General features: G+C 42.8%; 1 protein-coding gene across 1 annotated transcript; it reads left to right on the top strand.

The window, feature by feature from the left end:
• The first annotated feature begins 505 nt into the window (after nt 1-505).
• Nucleotides 506-19604, top strand: LOC111981389 (E3 ubiquitin-protein ligase CBL). Its single transcript, XM_024012621.2, has 15 exons — nt 506-1165; nt 2087-2334; nt 3579-3725; nt 3851-4007; nt 10045-10166; nt 11772-11909; nt 12146-12233; nt 12511-12642; nt 12783-13019; nt 13296-13412; nt 13605-13891; nt 15226-15381; nt 15591-15718; nt 16045-16239; nt 16345-19604. The coding sequence occupies exons 1-15, from the start codon at nt 1022-1024 to the stop codon at nt 16674-16676; spliced, it is 2628 nt and encodes an 875-aa protein (XP_023868389.1). The 5' UTR covers nt 506-1021; the 3' UTR covers nt 16677-19604.
• Nucleotides 19605-20224: the final 620 nt, after the last annotated feature.

Genomic DNA, 20224 nt, shown 5'->3' with positions numbered 1-20224 from the left:
TCTTTTTTGTCACAGTGGGGATTTCTCTTTTGAGAAAAACTCTTCCTCTCCTTTGTGACCCGAAAACCCATAAGTGATCGGAGAGTGTATCAATTCGTTGGTAGACAAATGGAAGACAGCCATTCACTCCTCGATTGCCTCCTTTAAATCAGGAAGCACAAGTGTATCCTACCTGAGTCCTTCACTGAAAAGTTTTAAAACGTAATTTGCCTGATGGCGCGTGATTGGAGGACAGTCTCATTTCATAGGAGCGTATTTTAGTCCACGTTCCCTCTCCTCGCCGCCTCTTCTTGATTACCTTTGACCTTTTTCAAAAGGAGGCCAGAGAGAGGACACCGGAGTTGATACTATCTTAATTGAGAAAAATAATGCTCCAGAACAGTAGATGGACACACAGTAGGTGGCGGCATGCACCTCTAACGTTTGTTTGCGACCTCCATAATACAATAGAAGAAGACTTAAAAAAAAAAAAAAAAAAGATATATATATATATATATATATACTTTTTTACGTTTGAAGCTACATTCCAAACCGGAAGTTACCCGATTTGCTCTACAGGCGGAAAAAAACTGAAACATAGGAAGAAAACAGACAAATAGTAGCAAGCTAGCAACGCTCCTATTTAGCTAGAAGTCTGAAGAAATTAGCCAGTATACTTAGCTCGATATTATTATTTTTTTTTTTATCAATACGCTTTTATATTTGCGTGTGCCCTGTGTTCATCCAAGCCTGTCCACAAATATAACAGACGGGTCACAAATTGAAGAACCAGGCAGGAGGTTGAACTATGCAAACGCCTGTCTTTTCCGACGAAAGGAGCGGGCAGATGAAGACTTTAAATCAGCTAGCCAGCAAGCTTACCATCCTTTAATTCGTCTTGTGATATTTGTGTGGTTATTACTGTCTTTATTCGAGAACAATAGAGATAGGCAACTACCGTTGTTACTAAATACGTGCCCAGAATTGTCATTCATTGACGGCCTCCAAGCCCCGGGGCTCTCCCCCGGCCGGCGACAGAAGCATGGCAGGAAATCCGAGGAGGGGCGCGGGTCTCATCGGCTTGATGAAGGACGCATTTCAGCCCAATCACCAGCCTCTCCAGCCTCCCCAACCTGCGGTGGTAGACAAGAAAATGGTGGAGAAATGCTGGAAACTTATGGATAAGGTAGGTAACAAGCCATCTAATTTCCTCAGGTCTTATGTTAAGTCCTTTTGATAGGTAGTGCAATTGTCCATTTAAATAGCCAGAATACTTAAAATATGAAATGCAAGGTTTGCAAATGTCCATAGTGTAGCAATAGCAAAACAATAGGACAGTGTGCTTTTCATATGCGGTGAGAAATTACCACAAGACTGATCATGCTAAGTCAAAACTATTTATTCGGCAAAAAGAAGGTAACATATTCAGGCATTTTTTTATTTATACAATGGGCTCCAATACATTGTTCTCCAAATGGCCACAATTACCAATTATGCTGATTGGGAAATTTTGACTTAAGCAGAGTGTACAAGTTGTCTTTGGCAGGAAAACACTTGCCTATTCAGTTTCACAACAAAGTCTGTTTTCAAAGTCTGATGAACTAACCATCAGGTGGTTATTACATCCTTCCTCTTTTGCTCACTCACTCCAGTTTGAATGAACACAAGCGTACCAGTTCCATGTGTCAAATGGCCTATTCAGATATTACAACAATATCAAGTAGGCCTAAAAGGTATTATTTTCACATGTATTTTACATTTGACACAACTAAAAGAAATGATAGGCCTTCAAAATGGTATGTTTCCTTTCCTACTGCTGGTGTGGTAAAAATATCAACTATATTTTCTACAAATCAAATTTTAATGGTTGGGTACACTTATTTTGCAGCTGTTATCACAGGTTTAGCGAAGCGCTTATAAACAAAGATGATAAGGACTACTTGGTGTACGAACAAGGTACTGGCTAGGCCTGGTTGGGTGAACCAGCTGAAATATAAACATCAACCAGACTGTAAAAAAAAAAAAAAGTTTAATTTCACACAGATGCACGTTGGAGAAACACGTCCAGGTTCCTCTGACCTCGTCTCATCCTCCCTTTCCCACGCAGGTGGTACGTCTCTGCCAGAACCCTAAGGTGGCCCTGAAGAACAGCCCCCCCTACATCCTGGACCTGCTGCCAGACACCTACCAGCACCTCCGCACCATCCTGTCCCGCTACGAGGGCAAGATGGAGATTCTCGGGGAGAACGAGTACTTCCGGGTGGTGATGGAGAACCTGACCAATAAGATCAAGCAGACCATGAGCTTGTTCAAGGAGGCAAAGGAGCGCATGTACGAGGAGAACTCTCAGCCCAGGTAAAATGTCGGAGGATATTGAGCCTGCTGGGTGCCAGTCTGTTTCTGCTTTAGCCAACTTGTTGTTGTTCAGTTTTAAGGCTAGAACCAAACTTGAATAGTAGGCCTAGTTCCTATCAAAGGTTTCGTTTCTCGTTATCAAGGTGACTGGTATGTCTTATTTTCAAAGAGTTTCTCAAGTGATTTCGACCACTTGCGGGGAGGTATAAGAGCATTTATGCATGTCTCAGCAGTGTTAACCTACTCTTGAGTGAAGCTTCAAAATAGGAATGCCGTAGTGGGAAATGCTGTGTGATCAGTGTTTTGAATTTCTTCCAAGAAACTACCCCACACCTCAATCCAATGTCCTATGAATAAAGCACATGTTGTGTTATTTGCAACGATTTGTAGCCATTTACACACAAAAAAATACTAGAAAATAGGAATTGGACATTTTTCGTTATATAGGTGCAGCTAACGTTCTGTAAAGCTGAGTGGTGCAAGAACCACTAGGCTAAATGATGAGCAGATCTGTTTAGGGTGTATTTCCTCTTTTAATCAAAAATACACTACTAAGCTGAAACGCATCCTGTTTACTTTAGGTTTCAGTGAAGCAATCATAGAACGGTAATCTCATTCTAGTTCTGTGAAAGCAATGATGCTATTGATTCTTCTTACTCACAAGTAGCACAAGTGCATGAGCCATTATAGAAAACGGACGTGCTAGTACTTGTATACAACATGAAATAGTTTGGTCGGAAAAATCGTTTTTTTTATTAAGGTGAACATCTTCTAAACAAGTATTCGGAGGAATGTTAAAAAAAAAAAAATGTATAACCCCTGTGTAAACTTATGTGGTCTAAAGATAAACCCACCAGGCTGTCTCCAGCATATACCACCACACAGATTACACTTCTAAGAACCTCATCACACTTTCTTACAACTGAATGGGTGAGCAAGTAAGATGAATGTAATTGAATCAAACGCAATTGCTTCTCTATTGCACTTTCCCTTTGATCGCCTGTAGTGAATACTCCAGTTGGTATTGCATACCACTCCCCACTCAAAGACATTGCTTTAGTAGACTAATGTGAATTTAGTATCCAATCCTAAGCGGCTAGGCTTATACTACCTAGCCTAAATGTTTGACCAGGGGGTGCCAAAGTCAAGAGAATGCATTACCATTAGTCAACCTCAGGGATATATGAGGTTTGTTTGAGGACCTGATTTGCTAAGATGAGATATAAGATACCTTTTCTCCATAGGCGAAACCTGACCAAGCTGTCGCTGATATTCAGCCACATGCTGGCTGAGCTAAAAGCCATCTTTCCCAATGGTCTGTTCCAAGGAGACAACTTCCGCATCACCAAAGCTGACGCCGCTGAGTTCTGGAGAAGGTCTTTTGGTGATAAGTGAGTTTTTTTTGTTGGCTCATCTATTATATAAAATGTCCTTAAAATTAAACTTAAACGCTTAACCAAAACATGCCTGGGGATAATTACTACTTTTGTATCACTAAACGCTTTCCCCTCTGTAGGACCATTGTTCCATGGAGGACGTTCCGCCAGTCTCTTCATGAGTTCCACCCCATCAGCTCAGGCCTGGAAGCCATGGCTCTCAAGTCTACCATCGACCTCACCTGCAACGACTACATCTCCGTCTTCGAGTTTGACATCTTCACCAGGCTCTTCCAGGTAATGATTTGCATGCGTTTGCATTTACGTTTCTCAAACTCAAGTAATGATGGTGATGGATGCGTTTGTATAACGCTTTTCCAGGTGCCTAAAACACTTTAGATTGATTGGGGGAAACTCAACTCATCCACTACCAAAATAGTTTTGCACCCATTCCACCACCAATATATAGGGAATGTGCTGTCACTGCTCCCCGTTCCTTTCCTGAATCACTCACTATCATATTACTTTGGATGAGAGCGTCTGCTAAATGAATACAAAGTGACTTATAGTAAGTGCATTCAGGACCACTTACTTTGACATGGTCATCGAGTCATTGTATGCATAATTAAGTAACCACCCTAAGCAACTTGCGTCTCTGCCATTGGACGTTTCCAAAAATGGATGTAGCAACTAAGGATTCTAGCTTTAAGCACAACGGTAACTTTATTACCTTCTACAGTCACAAAGTTGTTTTCTCTCTGGGGTGCCAAATCTATACAGAGCTCAATTGCTGTGTAGAAAGTTCACTGTAGAAGTTAACAAAACTGTTGGAGGTGGCTAAGGAAAGGCCTGTGACACCACTGTGTGGGTGGTTAATTTCAACCATGGGTACCTTTTTTTAGGCCATAAGGACATGTGAGTACAAAGGTAGAAACAGCTGCTCTATCATTATTTAGGGTGGGGTGGTTAAAGTTCAGTCAGTACGTGTTCTATTGAACGTATCCTGACTGTGCGTGGCCTTTACAGTAGTTCCCTCGACTGTGTGTGCACAGAGGCCACAAGTGTTTCCACAGCCTGACTCCGGGCAGACTGAAACCAAAATGACTTCCTCAAATTAGCCTTGAGATTTGAACTGGAGATGCCTGTAAATGTTTAACCAATGTAGTTTGTAGTGCAGCAGTGGTTACCAGCCAGTGGCCCTGGAGATCTACTGGGTATGCTGGCTTTTGTTGCAGCCCACCACTAACGCATCAGCTTGAATATGATAATCAATTAATCATCAAGACATTGAGGGGATTTAGAGCTGGGCTGGAACAAAATCATGCACGCCCTGTAGCTCTCCAGACCATGATAGGTGACCACAGTTGTAGTAAATATCAGGTGAAGAACAAAATCAAATGTATTTATAAAGCTGTTTTTACATCATCAGATGTCATAAAGCGCTTATACAGAACCCAGCCTAAAACCCAAAAAGCAAGCGATGTAGAAGCACAGTAGCTAGGATAACTCCCTAGAAAGGGAGGAACCTAGGAAGAAACCAAGAGAGGAACCAGGCTCTGAGGTGTGGCCAGTCCTCTTCTGGCTGTGCCGGGTGGAGATTATAAGAGTACAACGCCACTAAGGCCAGATTGTTCTTCAAGATGTTCATAGAGGACCAGCAGGGTCAAATAATAATCAGTGGTTGTAGAGGGTGCAACATGTCAGCACCTCAGGAGTAAATGTCAGTTGAATTTTCATAGCTGAACATTCAGAGGTCGAGACAGCAGGTGTGGGAGGGAGGGAGAGGGTCTGGGACAAGATAGCTTGTCTGGTGAACAGGTCAGGGTTCCATAGACACAGGCGAAACAGCATAAACTGGATCAGCAGCACGAACAGGTGGACTGGGGCCGGGGGCAGACGGGAGTCATCCGGCCAGATGGTCCTAGGGCTCAGGTCCTTCAGGAGGGGAGAGAAATATGGGAAAATTGGAGAGAGCATACTTAAGTTCACACAGGACACCAGATAAGACAGGAGAATTTCACCAGATAGGACAGACTGACCCTAGCTCCCCGGCACATAGACTATTGCAGAATAGATACTCCGACGATACCCATGGACAGAGCCAACCAGGCAGGATATAACCCCACCTAATTTGCCAAAGCACAGCCCCCACACCACTAGTGGGATATCAACAGACCAGGGCTGGTGGTCATGACATTTTGTCAGCCGGTGATTGTCAAGCAAATAACTGCCGGTCTCATGGTAATTGACCTTTAATTTACATAAACACATTTAGCATCTCCTGGCTTCCACGCATAGCCTACAAGTCACTGATGCAGGCCTTTGGATCATCTACATTTTAAAGTCTAATAAATCCATGTAATATAGCCTTCACCATCACAATAAATCCATTATTTATTTTAAACGGGTCTAAAGAAACATGATATGAAGAAAATATAGTCTATTTCAGAAGAACGGAATAGCATACGGTACTCTGAGTTGTCCTTATGTTAGGCCCTGATCTGGCTATGCCATATGCCTGTGGGCTACACTAGTTCATTTAGCAGACAATATTTGCTTAGAATTCTGTGGCATTATTTTATAGTATAAAGAATACAATTGAACATAGCTGAATAAAATAGAAAGGATATTTTCTCCATTATTTGAGGGAGTGCGCACATGCGGCTATTCTGTTATTTATGTAACTTTAGTTGTGATACAAATGTTGGGCTATATGTTTAGATTTTTAATAGTTTCTAAGGCTGCATGATGTGACTGATGGTGATTTGAAAAATGTTGCATGAAAGGCATGAGCTCTACTTTTTTTGTTGTTGCGCAGGCTGTACACACTTAATCACTCTCTCACTCACAATTTGACAAGCACTTGATAATGCCTCGAATTTTCCGGCTTCTTCCCCTTTGTGTGGCCTTAATGCCCCCTAAAAAAATCGGTGCCTTTTGCAGCCCGTGCCCTTAGGCTGAATATAATAAATATAATTTGCTTCTCCCAGCTGCCTGCAGAAGCACCTCTCCGTCACGTGATCGGGTCTTTCTCACAGGCTACAAGGGAAGACAGACACATCGGGGTGCGTCCTTATCTAATTCCGAAGCGCATATTGAAGATATTGGAAGAACTGTCCACATTTAATTTTCGTCAGCCAACAAGATGATTAGGCCTAACGAACACCAAAAGCATTAGCCTATATTAATCTACTATACCCCATAGTACAAAAGTTGATCTACTCTATTTTGTGCAATAAATAAATATTCCAAATATTATCTGGGACAGTTGTGGGATGCGATAGAGCCCAAATTAATACAACCACTAGCATCAAAAAAACTGTTTTAAGCAATGAGCCTGACGCAACAGATGACAAAGTTTATCAACATTTTAAGATAAACGATTAGGCTATTTCTTCACATTATAAGCGCAGCAATGCGCACACGTCAGTAGGCTATAAGCGCTAACGTTCCATTAGCAGGAAAATACCATTCTCAAGTGACCACAAATGCGAATATGCATCTATTGCTTTTATTATAAAGGTGCATTTTTATGGTGAAAATGATCTTCTCCAAACTTGTAACTCAAGCACTGCGTATGTATGCCATTTAGGTTCTACACCCTTTGTAAAGCAGATTAATGTGCTTTATTTTAAGAAGTTATTTGGCCACTTTAGTTGTGATACAAACATTATCGAAACATATAGGCCTATGAGCTAGGCTACATGAGCTATAAGTTTAAAAAGTTGCAAAAAAATAATGCGCTAATTGCCTTTAGCTGGGCATCATAATATATACAGTTGAAGTCGGAAGTTTGCATACACCTAGGTTGGAGTCATTAACTCGTTTTTCAACCACTCCACAAATTTCTTGTTAACAAACTATATTTTTGGCAAGTCTGTTAGGACATCTACTTTGTGTATGACACAAGTAATTTTACCAACAATTGTTTACAGGCAGATTATTTCACTTATAATTCACTGTATCACAATTCCAGTGGGTCAGAAGTTGATTGTGCCTTACACTAAATTGACTGTGCATTTTAAACAGCTTGGAAAATTCCAGAAAATTAGGTAATGGCTTTAGAAGCAATTTGATAGGCTAGTTGACATAATTTGAGTCAATTGGAGGTGTACCTGTGGATGTATTTCAAGGCCTACCTTCAAACTCAGTGCCTCTTTGCTTGACATCATGGGGAAATCAGCCAAGACCTCAGAAATAAAAAAATTGTAGACCTCCAAGTCTGGTTCATCCTTGGGAGCAATTTCCAAATGCCTGAAGGTACCACGTTCATCTGTACAAACAATAGTACGCAAGTATAAACACCATGGGACCATGCAGCTGTCATACCGCTCAGAAAGGAGACATGTTCTGTCTGATAGAGATGAATGTACTTTGGTGCGAAAAGTGCAAATCAATCCCAGAACTACAGCAAAGGACCATGTGAAGATCCTGGAGGAAACAGGTACAAAATATCTATATCCACAGTAAAACGAGTCCTATATCGACATAACCTGAAAGGCCACTCAGCAAGAAAGAAGCCACTGCTCCAAAACCACCATAAAAAAGCCAGACTACTGTTTGCAACTGCACATGGGGACAAAGATCCTACTTTTTGGAGAAATGTCTGATGAAACAAAAATAGAACTGTTTGGCCATAATGACCATTGTTATGTTTGGAGGAAAAAGGGGGATGCTTGCAAGCTGAAGAACACCATCCCAACCATGAAGCACGGGGGTGGCAGCATCATGTTGTGGGGGTGCTTTGCTGCAGGAGGGTCTGGTGCACTTCACAAAATAGATGGCATCATGAGGCAGGAAAATTATGTGGATATTTTGAAGCAACATCTCAAGACATCAGTCAGGAAGTTAAAGCTTGGATGCAAATGGGTCTTCCAAATGAACAATGACCCCAAGCATACTTCCAAAGTTGTGGCAAAATACCTTAAGGACAACAAAGTCAAGGTATTGCAGTGGCCATCACAAAGCCCTGACCACAAAGCCCTGAATCCTATGGAAAATTTGTGGGCAGAACTGAAAAAGTGTGTTCGAGCAAGGAGGCCTAGAAACCTGACTCAGTTACACCAGCTCTGTCATGGAGGAATGGGCCAAAATTCACCCAACTTATTGTAGAAGGCTACCCGAAACGTTTGACCCAAGTTCAACAATTTAAAGGCAATGCTACCAAATACTAATTGAGTGTATGTGAACTTCTGACCCACTGGGAATGTGATGAAAGAAATAAAAGCTGAAATAAATCATTCTCTCTACTATTATTCTGACATTTCACATTCTTAAAATATGGTGGTGATCCTAACTGACCTAAGACAGGGAATTTTTACTAAGATTAAATGTCAGGAATTGTGAAACTGACTTTAAATGTATTTGGCTAAGGTGTTTGTAAACTTCCGACTTCAACTGTCAAAAGTTATAGGCTATTGTCACCCATCAGACTTTTCTTGATTTAATCTTGTCTTTACATATACTGAATAATATGTGTTGAATTTGTTTTGATTTGGAATGGACCATTATCATGCGCCTGTCTCAACAGGGGCAGCAGGAAAAAATATCTGTCACCTATGCACTTAAATAACGAATGGAGGATGCTTTTCACGTGGTTAATTTTCATGCCAGTCAGGTAGGCTATACTCCTGTTGTAAAGGGAAGCAATGTGCTTAACATTAGTAAAGCTGAGAAATAAATATAGTAGGCCTAGCCTATAGAAAGCTGATGGGATCGTCCTCTTTTTAATAGATGCCATCACTCTGTTTTCACGCAATTGCAAAGCATATAGAAATGTTGCGCAACATGAGCTCATTGGCTCTCATCAAGTGTTTGATTAGATTTTTGATTACATTTGCATTGATGTCAGAGTGATTAGAGGGACAATAGAATGTTGAGTACCAGGCAGTTAACAAGTTAGGTAGGCTACTAATGAACATCAGAGCTTGGAGAAGCCTAAATACCGTGACTAAACGGTCACGTGGAATTTGAACTCATGACTCGTGACAGTCGGTGTGATGGTAATACGGTCACTGTAACAGCCCTACCACCAACTTACTACCCACAAAGATCTCCTCCACCGCACGAGCCTGAGGGGGTGCAAAGACGGACAGGAAGATCACATCAGTGACTCAACCCACTCAAGTCGAGTATTGCGAAAAAAGCCTGCCACGACGTGATGCTGCTCTCCTAGGGACGTTATGGAAGAGCACTAGTAAGCCAGTGACTTATTCCCCGTAATCGGGTCAGAGGCAGAGAATCCCAGTGGGAACACGTGTTTTTTTAAATTATCAACTAGGATTATGATTTGTTGTCAGGGTTTTGACCGTGGTTTGTGTGTTGTATTGTGCAGCCGTGGTCATCTCTCCTGAGAAACTGGAACAGTCTGGCTGTCACACACTCTGGGTACATGGCCTTCCTCACCTACGACGAGGTCAAGGCCCGGCTTCAGAGGTTCATCCACAAGCCTGGCAGGTAAGACACACACACACACTTGCATGCACTTCGATACACACTAACACACAAACAGTGAGGCACACAGACCATCCAAATACATCATGTACACTCACAACTCCCCTTATTGACCACACACACCGCACTGAATGTTAATCTCAAATCCAATTTTATTGGTCACTTGTTTAGCAGATGTTATTGCGGGTGTAGCGAAATGCTTGTGTTTATAGCTCCAGCAGTGCAGTTATATCTAACAAGTAAAATCTAAAAATTTCACAGCAATACACAAACTACACAGAAATCTAAAGGAATGGAATTAAGAATATTTACACTACCGTTCAAAAGTTTTGGGTCACTTAGAAGTGTCCTTGTTTTTTGTCCATTTAAAATAACATAAAATTTATCAGAAATACAATGTAGACATTGTTAATGTTGTAAATTACTATTGTAGCTGGAAACGGCTGATTAAAAAAATAAATAGGCTATTCAATGCTAGAAATTGCCAAGAAACTGAAGATCTCATACAACGCTGTGTACTACTCCCTTCACAGAACAGTGCAAACTGGCTCTAACCAGAATTGAAAGAGGAGTGGGAGGCCCCGGTGCACAAGGACAAGTACATTAGTGTCTAGTTTGAGAAACAGACTCCTCACAAGTCCTCAACTGGCAGCTTCATTAAATAGTACCCGTTGTATCAGTTGTGCACCGGGGCCTCCCACTCTTTCTATTCTGGTTAGAGACAATTTGCACTGTTCTGTGAAGGGAGTAGTACACAGTGTTGTATGAGATCTTCAGTTTCTTGGCAATTTCTTGCATGGAATAGCCTTCATTTCTCAGAACAAGAATAGACTGACGAGTTTCAGAAGAAAGTTCTTTGTTTCTGACCATTTTGAGCCTGTAATCGAACCCACAAATGCTGATGCTCCAGATACTCAACAAGTCTAAAGGCCATTTTTTTTATTTTTTTTATTGCTTCTTTAATCAGAATAACAGTTTTCAGCTTTTTTAACATAATTGCATAAGGTTTTATAATGATCAATTAGCCTTTTAAAATTATAAACTTGGATTACCTAACACAAAGTGCCATTGGAACACAGGAGTGATGGTTGCTGATAATGGGCCTATGTAGATATTCCATAAAAAATCTGACGTTTCCAGCTACAATAGTCATTTACAACATTAACAATGTCTACACTATTTCTGATCAATTTGATGTTAGGACATTTCTAAGTGGCGCCAAACTTTTGAACGGTAGTGTAAATATTTAGACGAGTAATGTCAGAGCGGCGTAGACTAAGATTCAGTAGAATAGAATTCACTATATACATATGAGATGAGTAATGCAGAATATGTGAACATGATTAAAGTGGCCAGTGATTTCTAGTCTATGTATATAGGGCAGCAGCCTCTAATGTGCTAGTGATGGCTATTTAACAGTCTGATGGCCTTGATAGAAGCTGTTTTTCAGTCTCTCGGTCCCAGCTTTGAGGCAGCTGTACTGACCTCGCCTTCTGGATCTACCGTTCGTCTGCCGTTCATTCGGCGTGCTGTATTTCAGGGATCATTCTACATGTACAACTGGTTTGCAAATTACGGCCGGCCCTCACACACCACACTCTGTCCCAGTTATATCTTTAGACTGAGCTGCACTCGGCTGGGCCAGTGGGCCATTGGCTACGTCACTGCAGATGGGAACATTCTGCAGACCATCCCCCACAACAAGCCCCTCTTCCAGGCCCTCATTGACGGATACAGGGAGGGATTGTGAGTACCATGACATAGCCAAGATGAAAGAATGACCAACTACTACCTTCTCTGGTTCAGTCAAGGCGTTTGCTGAATCTGTTATGAAGTTTCCTCTGAAAATGGTTGAAATCAGTTTCTATGACTAAACTAAAGTCACCACAGAATTGCACATTAGTTGAAATAACAGGAAATCATACAGCCTGTGGCTTCAACTGGCCATTGAAATGTTTTGGTTTGTTGCTCTCTCTGTCCAGCTACCTGTTCCCAGACGGCCGGACCCAGAACCCAGACCTCACAGGGCTGTGTGAGCCCTCCCCACAGGACCACATCAAAGTCACACAGGTCAGAAACGTCCACAAAGTACAGGTCGTAATTCAGACTTCAGATTCACTTTTGTGACTCAAGTTTGCTTACTGTAATTTTCCATAGCTTACAACGCCCTAAATGTAAATTTGTATAGTTATTCCGATTTATGTCCGTCTTTCTCAAGTCAGAATGCTGTCTGTTTTAGATGGATGTTTCCTAAAATCAGAAAAGGAAATATTTGTTCAATTGTAGTATGCATGCACTGAGATATTCTGACATTTCTGTTGTCTCCTTTCTCTTCTCTGTGTTACAGGAGCAGTACGAGCTCTACTGTGAGATGGGCTCCACATTCCAGCTGTGTAAGATATGTGCCGAGAATGACAAGGACGTGAAGATCGAGCCCTGTAGCCACCTCATGTGCACCTCCTGTCTCACTGCCTGGCAGGTAGGTCCCAGAGTTGCTTCACCCTGAAAGAGCGTCTATTGTTTCACTCACGGATTTTATACATTTGATCTAGATTTAGTCTATTTTGGTCCTGTACTGTTATTCTCCCCTCTTCCTCGCCTTTCTTTTTTTCTCTTTAGGAGTCGGAGGGACAGGGCTGTCCGTTCTGCCGCTGTGAGATTAAAGGCACGGAGCCCATCGTGGTGGACCCCTTCCGCCCCAAGAACAACGGCAGCGGGGCCTCCTTCGCCAGCTTCCAGGGGCCCTACGGGGCGGAGGGAGGGGGCTCCCTGTCAGTCTCCCCGAGCAACGACGAGGACGATGACGAGCGCCTGGAGGACCCCCACCTCAACATGAGCAGGCTGGCCTGCACCAAGGCAAGACTTCCTCACCCCCAGCCACCATCTGGAATCAGTCAGACTTTGTCATGTTCTCTCTCTTTCTCCTACACACACCATCTCACAACATAATTGTTTCCTTATGTGCTCAAAGTGAAAAGGCAATCTATAAAAGACTTGTCCGTTTTCAGAATTCGCCAATCAGATACACCACCCAGTAAATCAACAACAACAAAAAAACAGCTCCTCCATCTATAAGTTGTAGAAACAGTCTGACCTCGAGTTTGTTTTAATGTCTCCCCTTTGTGTTTTCAGGTAGAGCGCCCACCCTCCCCTGTGACGCCACTGCCCCCCGTGCCCCCCCGGCTGGACCTGGTGCCGCAGAGGCCCCCCAGCTCCCCAGGGGCCCCGGGCCAAGGAGCCACACCCAAGGCAAGTGGAGGACCTAATCCATCAATCACTTAATCGAATTCAAGCTTTCTTATGTATATAATGGTGTGTGACCATGCATGTCATGGGACATTTACATTTGACTAATTTAGCAGACACTCTAATCCAGAACGACTTGCAATGAATTTACAATTATAAATTGCATCCAGTCATATTAATGTCTGCTCTCCCCAGATTACAGCCCTCCACAGAGACAAACCTTTGCCTCTCCCTCCTGCCCTGCGAGAGTTACCCCCACCTCCCCCACCCGAGCGTCCCTCTCCCCTTGCACCCACAGAGGGCCGGCTCCAGAGGAGACCCCTGCCATGCACCCCTCCGGAGCCCAACTGGGCCTCTAACTACATGGTTCCCCGGCCTGTTGCCAAGGCCCTGCCACAGACCAACGGGCCCAGTGATAGTGACTGCATCCCCAGAGCAAAGCCGCTGGCAGCGACCAACGCTATCTACTCCTTGGCAATCAGGTATGGCATTTGTATAGATATGGATAAAATATGTGTGGATGTAATGTAGATGTTCAATTTTGATTAGTCGCTCAGGTCCCAGGAAAACATTCCCCACACCAGTACACCACTGCTACCAGGCAGGATGGGGCTACGGACTCATGCTGCTTACGCCAAATCCTGACTCTGCCATCAGCATGATGGAACATGAACCAGGATTTGTCGGACCAGGAAATGTGTTTCCAGTCCTTGTTTTTTTTGGCCCTTTTTTCTCCCCAATTTCGTGCTATCCAATTGGTAGTTAGTCTTGTCTCATCGCTGCAGCTCCCGTACGGACTCGGGAGAGGTTGAGAGCCATGCGTCCTCCGAAACTTTACCCAACCAAGCCGCACCGCTTCTTGACGCAATGCCCACTTAACCCGGAAGCCAGCTGCACCAATGTGTCGGCGGAAACACCGTACACCTGGCGATCGTTTCAGCGTGCACTGCGGCCGGCCCGCCACAGGAGTCGCTAGTGCGGGATGGGACAAGGAAATCTCTCCCGGTCAAACCCTCCCCCAACCCGGACGACGATGGGCCAATTGTGTGCCGCCCCATGTGTCTCCCGGTCGCAGCCGGCTTCGACAGAGCCTGTACTCGAACCCAGGATCTCTAGTGGCACAGCATGTGCCGCCCCATGTGTCCCATCCCCCAGCCTTAGACCACTGTGCCACTCGGGAGGCCTCACTGATGCCGGGTCTTCTTGGTTTTAGCTGACAGGAGTGGAACTCAGTGTGGTCGTCTGGTGCAATAGTCCATCCAAGACAAAGATCGATGAGTTGTGCGTTCCGAGATGCCGTTCTGCACACCACTGTTATACTGCGCCATTATTTGTAGGTTTGTGGCACGCAAGCTTGCAAGATGCTTGCCATTCTCTTTCGACCTCTCATCAATGATCTGTTGTCACCCACAGGACTGCCGCTGACTGGATGTTTTTTGTTTGTTGCACCATTCTCTGTAAACCCTAGACACTGATGTGCGTGAAAATCAGTTTCTGAGCTACTGGAACCTGCGCGCCTGGCACCGACGAGCATACTAAAGCTCAGTTGCTTAGGTCACTCGTTTTGCACATTCTAATGTTGTCGAACAGTAACTGTATGCCTTGATGCCTGTCTGCCTGCTTTATATAGCAGGCCACGTGACCACTGTGTAGGAGCAAACCATTTTCGTGAACCGGGTGGTGTACTTAATAAACTGATTAAACTAAAACTGATTGGCTATATTTCTTGTTTGTGACTCATGGTATGATTGATCAGCAATTCAAAGCGTCATATGTATTACCTGCCTCAGTGTCTGTCTGTGTATCTGTCTGTTAGGACACCTCAACGGGCGGCTACTGGTGAGAAGTCTTCTGGGAGTGACGAGGAGAACGAGTACATGAGCCCCACCTCTCTCCCTTCAGGAGGACCCTCCTGGGCCATGGCGGGGGCTGTCGTGCCACCACCGCCCCAAACCACTAACCACGACTCACGGTGAGCACTCAAGAATGTCACTATGAGGTGGCCCAGTGGATTATGATTGTACCATCCTAGATGTATGTAATTCCTGAATGGTTTAAATCTCTAAAATCAGTACAGGGTCATGACTACTGTTTTTCTGATGCCCCTCCCTCTGCCCGCCATCTCTCCCTCTCTGTTTCTCCATCCCTGCCTCTTTCTCTCTCACCTTCCTTCTCTCCTAGAACTGTGGTGTGTGATGTGGACTGTGAGGACCCTCAGGTGTATGAGTCCATGTGTAACATCAAGGCCCAGGCTAGTGCTGCTGAGCCTCTGCCCGCCCTGTCCCTGCCACAGCAGCCCCCAGAGTCCGGTACATAGAGATAAATTAAGGATCTCAATTCTCATCTTTCTGATTGCACATCAAGTTACATGAGTCATACCTTTGTACAATCAGAAAACCATCATCTAACTTGGGCTTGAATCACAATTAATAAAAATGCTACTCTATACCTGCCCAGAAACCTACTATCGCAATGAATGTGGCCACGATTGGATAACAGTTCATTTTGATCCCCACCATTGATCAGGTTATCTGTTAAGCCAGTTATCATGCATAGAAAATGTATATTCTGTATTTGGGGTATTAAAATCACTTCATCTTTTTTTTATCCCTTGAATTCTCTGGTTTCCATCCAGACTACCTCATTCCGCCCCCTGCGGTTCCCCTGCACCTCGCAGTAGAGGAGATTGAGGCAAAGGATGTGTGTGATTATGACTACCCCCGACCCCAGGCTCCCCCGACCCCCGCCAGGCGCACCCTCTCTGATGTCACCGGCACCTCGGCCGCCTTCAGGTGCCTCTCCATGGACAGCCTGTCTACCATGGATCCCTGTATGTAGCTTAGCATTAGTGTTTTCAGTCCTTTCACTCTCTTGCTTTATGTTAACAGAGTTATAGTTATCAAACACCATCTCTCTCCTCTCTTTCCTCTCTCAGCTATGTTTGCACCAGGTCAGGACCCCGAGCGCCCCCCTAAGCCCCTCCCCCGCCGGGTCAACTCAGACCGGCAGCCCCGCCCCCTCACCCCAGAGGCCCTGCCCGCTGCTGCCAATCCATCAGCGGGCTCCAGAGGAGCATCCGGAGGGCCCTCTCCAATTCCTGGTGCGGAACTACCCATCAACGGGGAGATAGAGCGTCTGATGAGCCAGGGCTATTCGTTCCAGGACATCCAGAAGGCCCTGATGATCGCCCAGAACAACCTGGAGACGGCCAAGAACATCCTGCGCGAGTTTGTTTCCATCCCCTCCACGGCCCACATCCTCACGTAGCAGCTGCAACACCACACCCTATATCCTTTACCCTTTGTGCCATAATGGATAGCATTTCTGCTGCGCTAGTTTTGACAGGTCTGGAAGTGCTGTATATTGTAAGGGGAGGAGGGCTCACCTTGGTCCCATGCACAGGCATCTAGTGAGAGAATCTAAAGAGAGGGAGAATGCGTCATGTGGCCTGTGTACGGCCAAGCCTTTGAACCTCGCATGGTCGTTTGCGCTTGCCTCCAGTCTTATTGTGTGGGTCTAAGCATTTCCTTGTTTCTGGGTACAGCGTAGAGTAAGCCTAGCTTTACACTGTGTTCTTAAGCTGCAATGTCTCGCAAGGAATAGTTTGAGACTTATTGTGCAGCAGCAGTAACTGTCGTCGGGGCGTACTTGACTCATGATTCCCCTCCCCTCGTACATACATTCTGTAGCTAAATACGTCAGGTGGAGACTAAAGCGTTTAATTCTGTGGTTTGTGCTAAAGCTAACGAATGTGAATCTTGAAGTTGCATTGCAGTATTACAGGGCTCCATGTCATACATTTCACTGTATTGTAGTAAATGAAGTAATGATTTAAAAAAAAAAAAAAGAATAACTCCAAATTGCTTTAGTTCCTGGTTTATTGATGGTCTTATAATATATAACAGTCTGACATGTACGTAATCTTGGAATGTACAGTAAATGTACAGTAATGTACAATGTAGTGCTAACATTGACGGATGAACTAACGTAACATTTATCATATTTGTAATTAATTTTTGTAATTGTTTTAATTCCACCAGTGGTAGTGGTTTCATGGTTAAGCCTTATTGTTAATTATGTGAATAGCTTGTATATTTTAAAGTGACAGTGTGCTTTTTTTAATGTCATACTTAAAATTAAGGGAGTATATGTGCCCTATCATAATTTTCCTAGCCTAATCTGTATTTTTTTCACATCCACACTATTCATTTTCCAGACAATAGCATATTGATTGGGCAGAGAAGACAAAGTGATCCAAGTCATATACAGTTATATATATATATCACTCCTTGATATTTAGTGAAAGGAAATACTTAATTGGCACTACCTCATAGACTTGATTTGCTGCTTCCTCTTGTACAACGTTCTTGTTACGTTACAAACAGACCATGACCCCATCGTAAGTTGGCAAAAAAAATGTTACTTTGTTAATGCGTTTTCTTTGTACCTACCTTGATTAGCAGGCTTTTTCCCCCAGGGATGTGGCTTTGACACATTATTGAGAATCTGTTCATATATTAATAATTACATTTATTTCCTTTGAATTTGAAACCCGGTTGGACAGAGGGAGTTTTTGTCATTGTCCTCTTGACTCAGGTACACAACAGAAACTGAACAATGTGTAGTGATATGCCAAGGTTGTATGGGGACTCACACTCCAGAAATGTTAGTTGTAAATGTGTTGGATTTAAAGCCAAAAGCATTTAAAATACAGGTTTAAATTGCATATTAGTAGTAGATACTTGTAAGGTCATTGTAAAGAATGGCCATGATATTTCTGCATCGGTTTGTTTCTCTTGATCTCAATACCGTTTTAACTTCTTTCAAATTGTAATGTACGTTGACTGCAATTCCTTGATCATGAACTTAAGTGCCACTCCTTGTGAAAATGAACTTGAAATTGTTCAAAGTAGTACTTTTTAAGCCCTCTGCTTTCCACTGTCACTCATATGTAGACTCACCACAAGAGGGCACTCTGTCATAAGATATTGCTGTGGTCTCTGACTCCACATATAGTGCTCAATAGTTGCAGAATTTACTGGTATACTGTAGTACAGTTGGTACTTTGTCATTCGATCTAAGATCCAATGTGAAAATGTATGTATGGTATAACTCATTGTTCGCCTAACCGTTACATACGGAGAGGCTTTTTTCATTGCCTTGTTATTGCATGTGTAGATAAAATATTGTATTTATTGATTTTAATATACTCAGCATTCATTATGTTGCCATGTGTTCATGCCTCAGCCATTAAATATTTTAAAATAAACCATATTTTCTTTAAAATTTGATGATTTGGTATATTTTATTGAAAAATATATAAATAATATTGTAGTATTGGAAAAATATTGTGTTTATAATGTAGCTCTAGAAAATAACATTTTCCAATCTGGTAACAGTAAGGGCATTCAAATACAGATGAAATGTGCTGTCTAGACTCTTTTGTTGAACCTCCTCCCACCAAGCATGCTCTCTATGGAAATCTGGAGCTACTATACTACTCACTCCAGCATAACAGTGGTTAGCGGGGAGAATTCTCTCCTTTCCCCCGTCGATCACATTCTGGGTCTCTGATATAGACCATACTGAGGTGTATAGTCAGTCATATTTTGGCTGTTGTGAATTAAATGTTTTTTCAGTCATGCCTTAGCCACTGAAATGCACTCGTAGTATGTTTTCAATTCTCTGCTGTAAACCTTTCTTTTAAATATTTTGTATAAAGATGACAATGAAAAAGCGACATCAAATTTAACTTTTTTATTTGGCATTTTCTTGCAAAAAAGAATTATAAAAAATGCAAGCATCAAATCACAAGAACTATACTTAATTTACACACATTTGCAAAATCAAAACATTACAAAACAATGATAAACTGCTGGTCCAAACATTCTTGTCCACCAGTAGCTGTTCCAGATAGTCATAACATATCAGTCAAAGAAAGTGGTTGGGATGGGAGGAAGCAGGTTTAACTTGATATTTTCTGAGCCAACTGCATAACATGCTGTTTTCACTGGTGGTGTTGGCTAACAGTGAACCTTTTTTACATCATGTAGGCCAGTCATCCACAAGCTTTTCCTTCTGTGTTGGGATCTGTCTTGGGGTGACATAAATGAACGAAACTAAAACACTCCTATGTCCAGACCTCTTCCTTCCATAAGCATCACAACACTACACTATAACACAACTACACTATAACACCACTAAAGTATAACACCACTACACTATAACACAACTAAACCAGACTGAACAAAAAAGGCACACAGTTGTCATACTACTACCAAAGGTCCACTATCTGCAGTCCAATGGCAGGATGAAAGCTGGCTGAACAAAATGTATTACATTTCAACTAAACACTTACAATGACCACTAAAATATTACCTTTGAAGGCAATGTTAGGATCACAACATACACTATTTGTACAAATTGAACTCTAACATATCACCATTCCGTAAATGATACAAATCAGAGCAACAACTTCTTCCCTGCACACAACTTACAATAAGCATCCAAAATGGATCACACACAAAATGACCTTCAGGTCTGCTTGGTGCTCACCCAAACACAAAGAAATACACAGAGCAAAAAAGAAAATATTCAGTGTATCTTACATTTTCAAAATGAGACAAATTTCCACAGGCACTGCAGATTATAAAACAGTAGGCCATTTAAAAAAAGACAGTTGAAGGCCATGGCTACAAAGGTTCTTATGCTACGATTACAAACAGTACAAGAGCTTGACAGTAGTTCACAAGAGAATGACCCATCCGGATGGGCGAGTTTTCTGGACTAAATTTAAACGGCTGTTGGCATGGCGT

This window comes from Salvelinus sp. IW2-2015, linkage group LG20 (assembly GCF_002910315.2).
Source record: "Salvelinus sp. IW2-2015 linkage group LG20, ASM291031v2, whole genome shotgun sequence".
NCBI lineage: Eukaryota > Metazoa > Chordata > Actinopteri > Salmoniformes > Salmonidae > Salvelinus > Salvelinus sp. IW2-2015.
The sequence above is the reverse complement of the archived record's forward strand: the minus strand, read 5'-3'. Positions and strand labels throughout refer to the sequence as shown.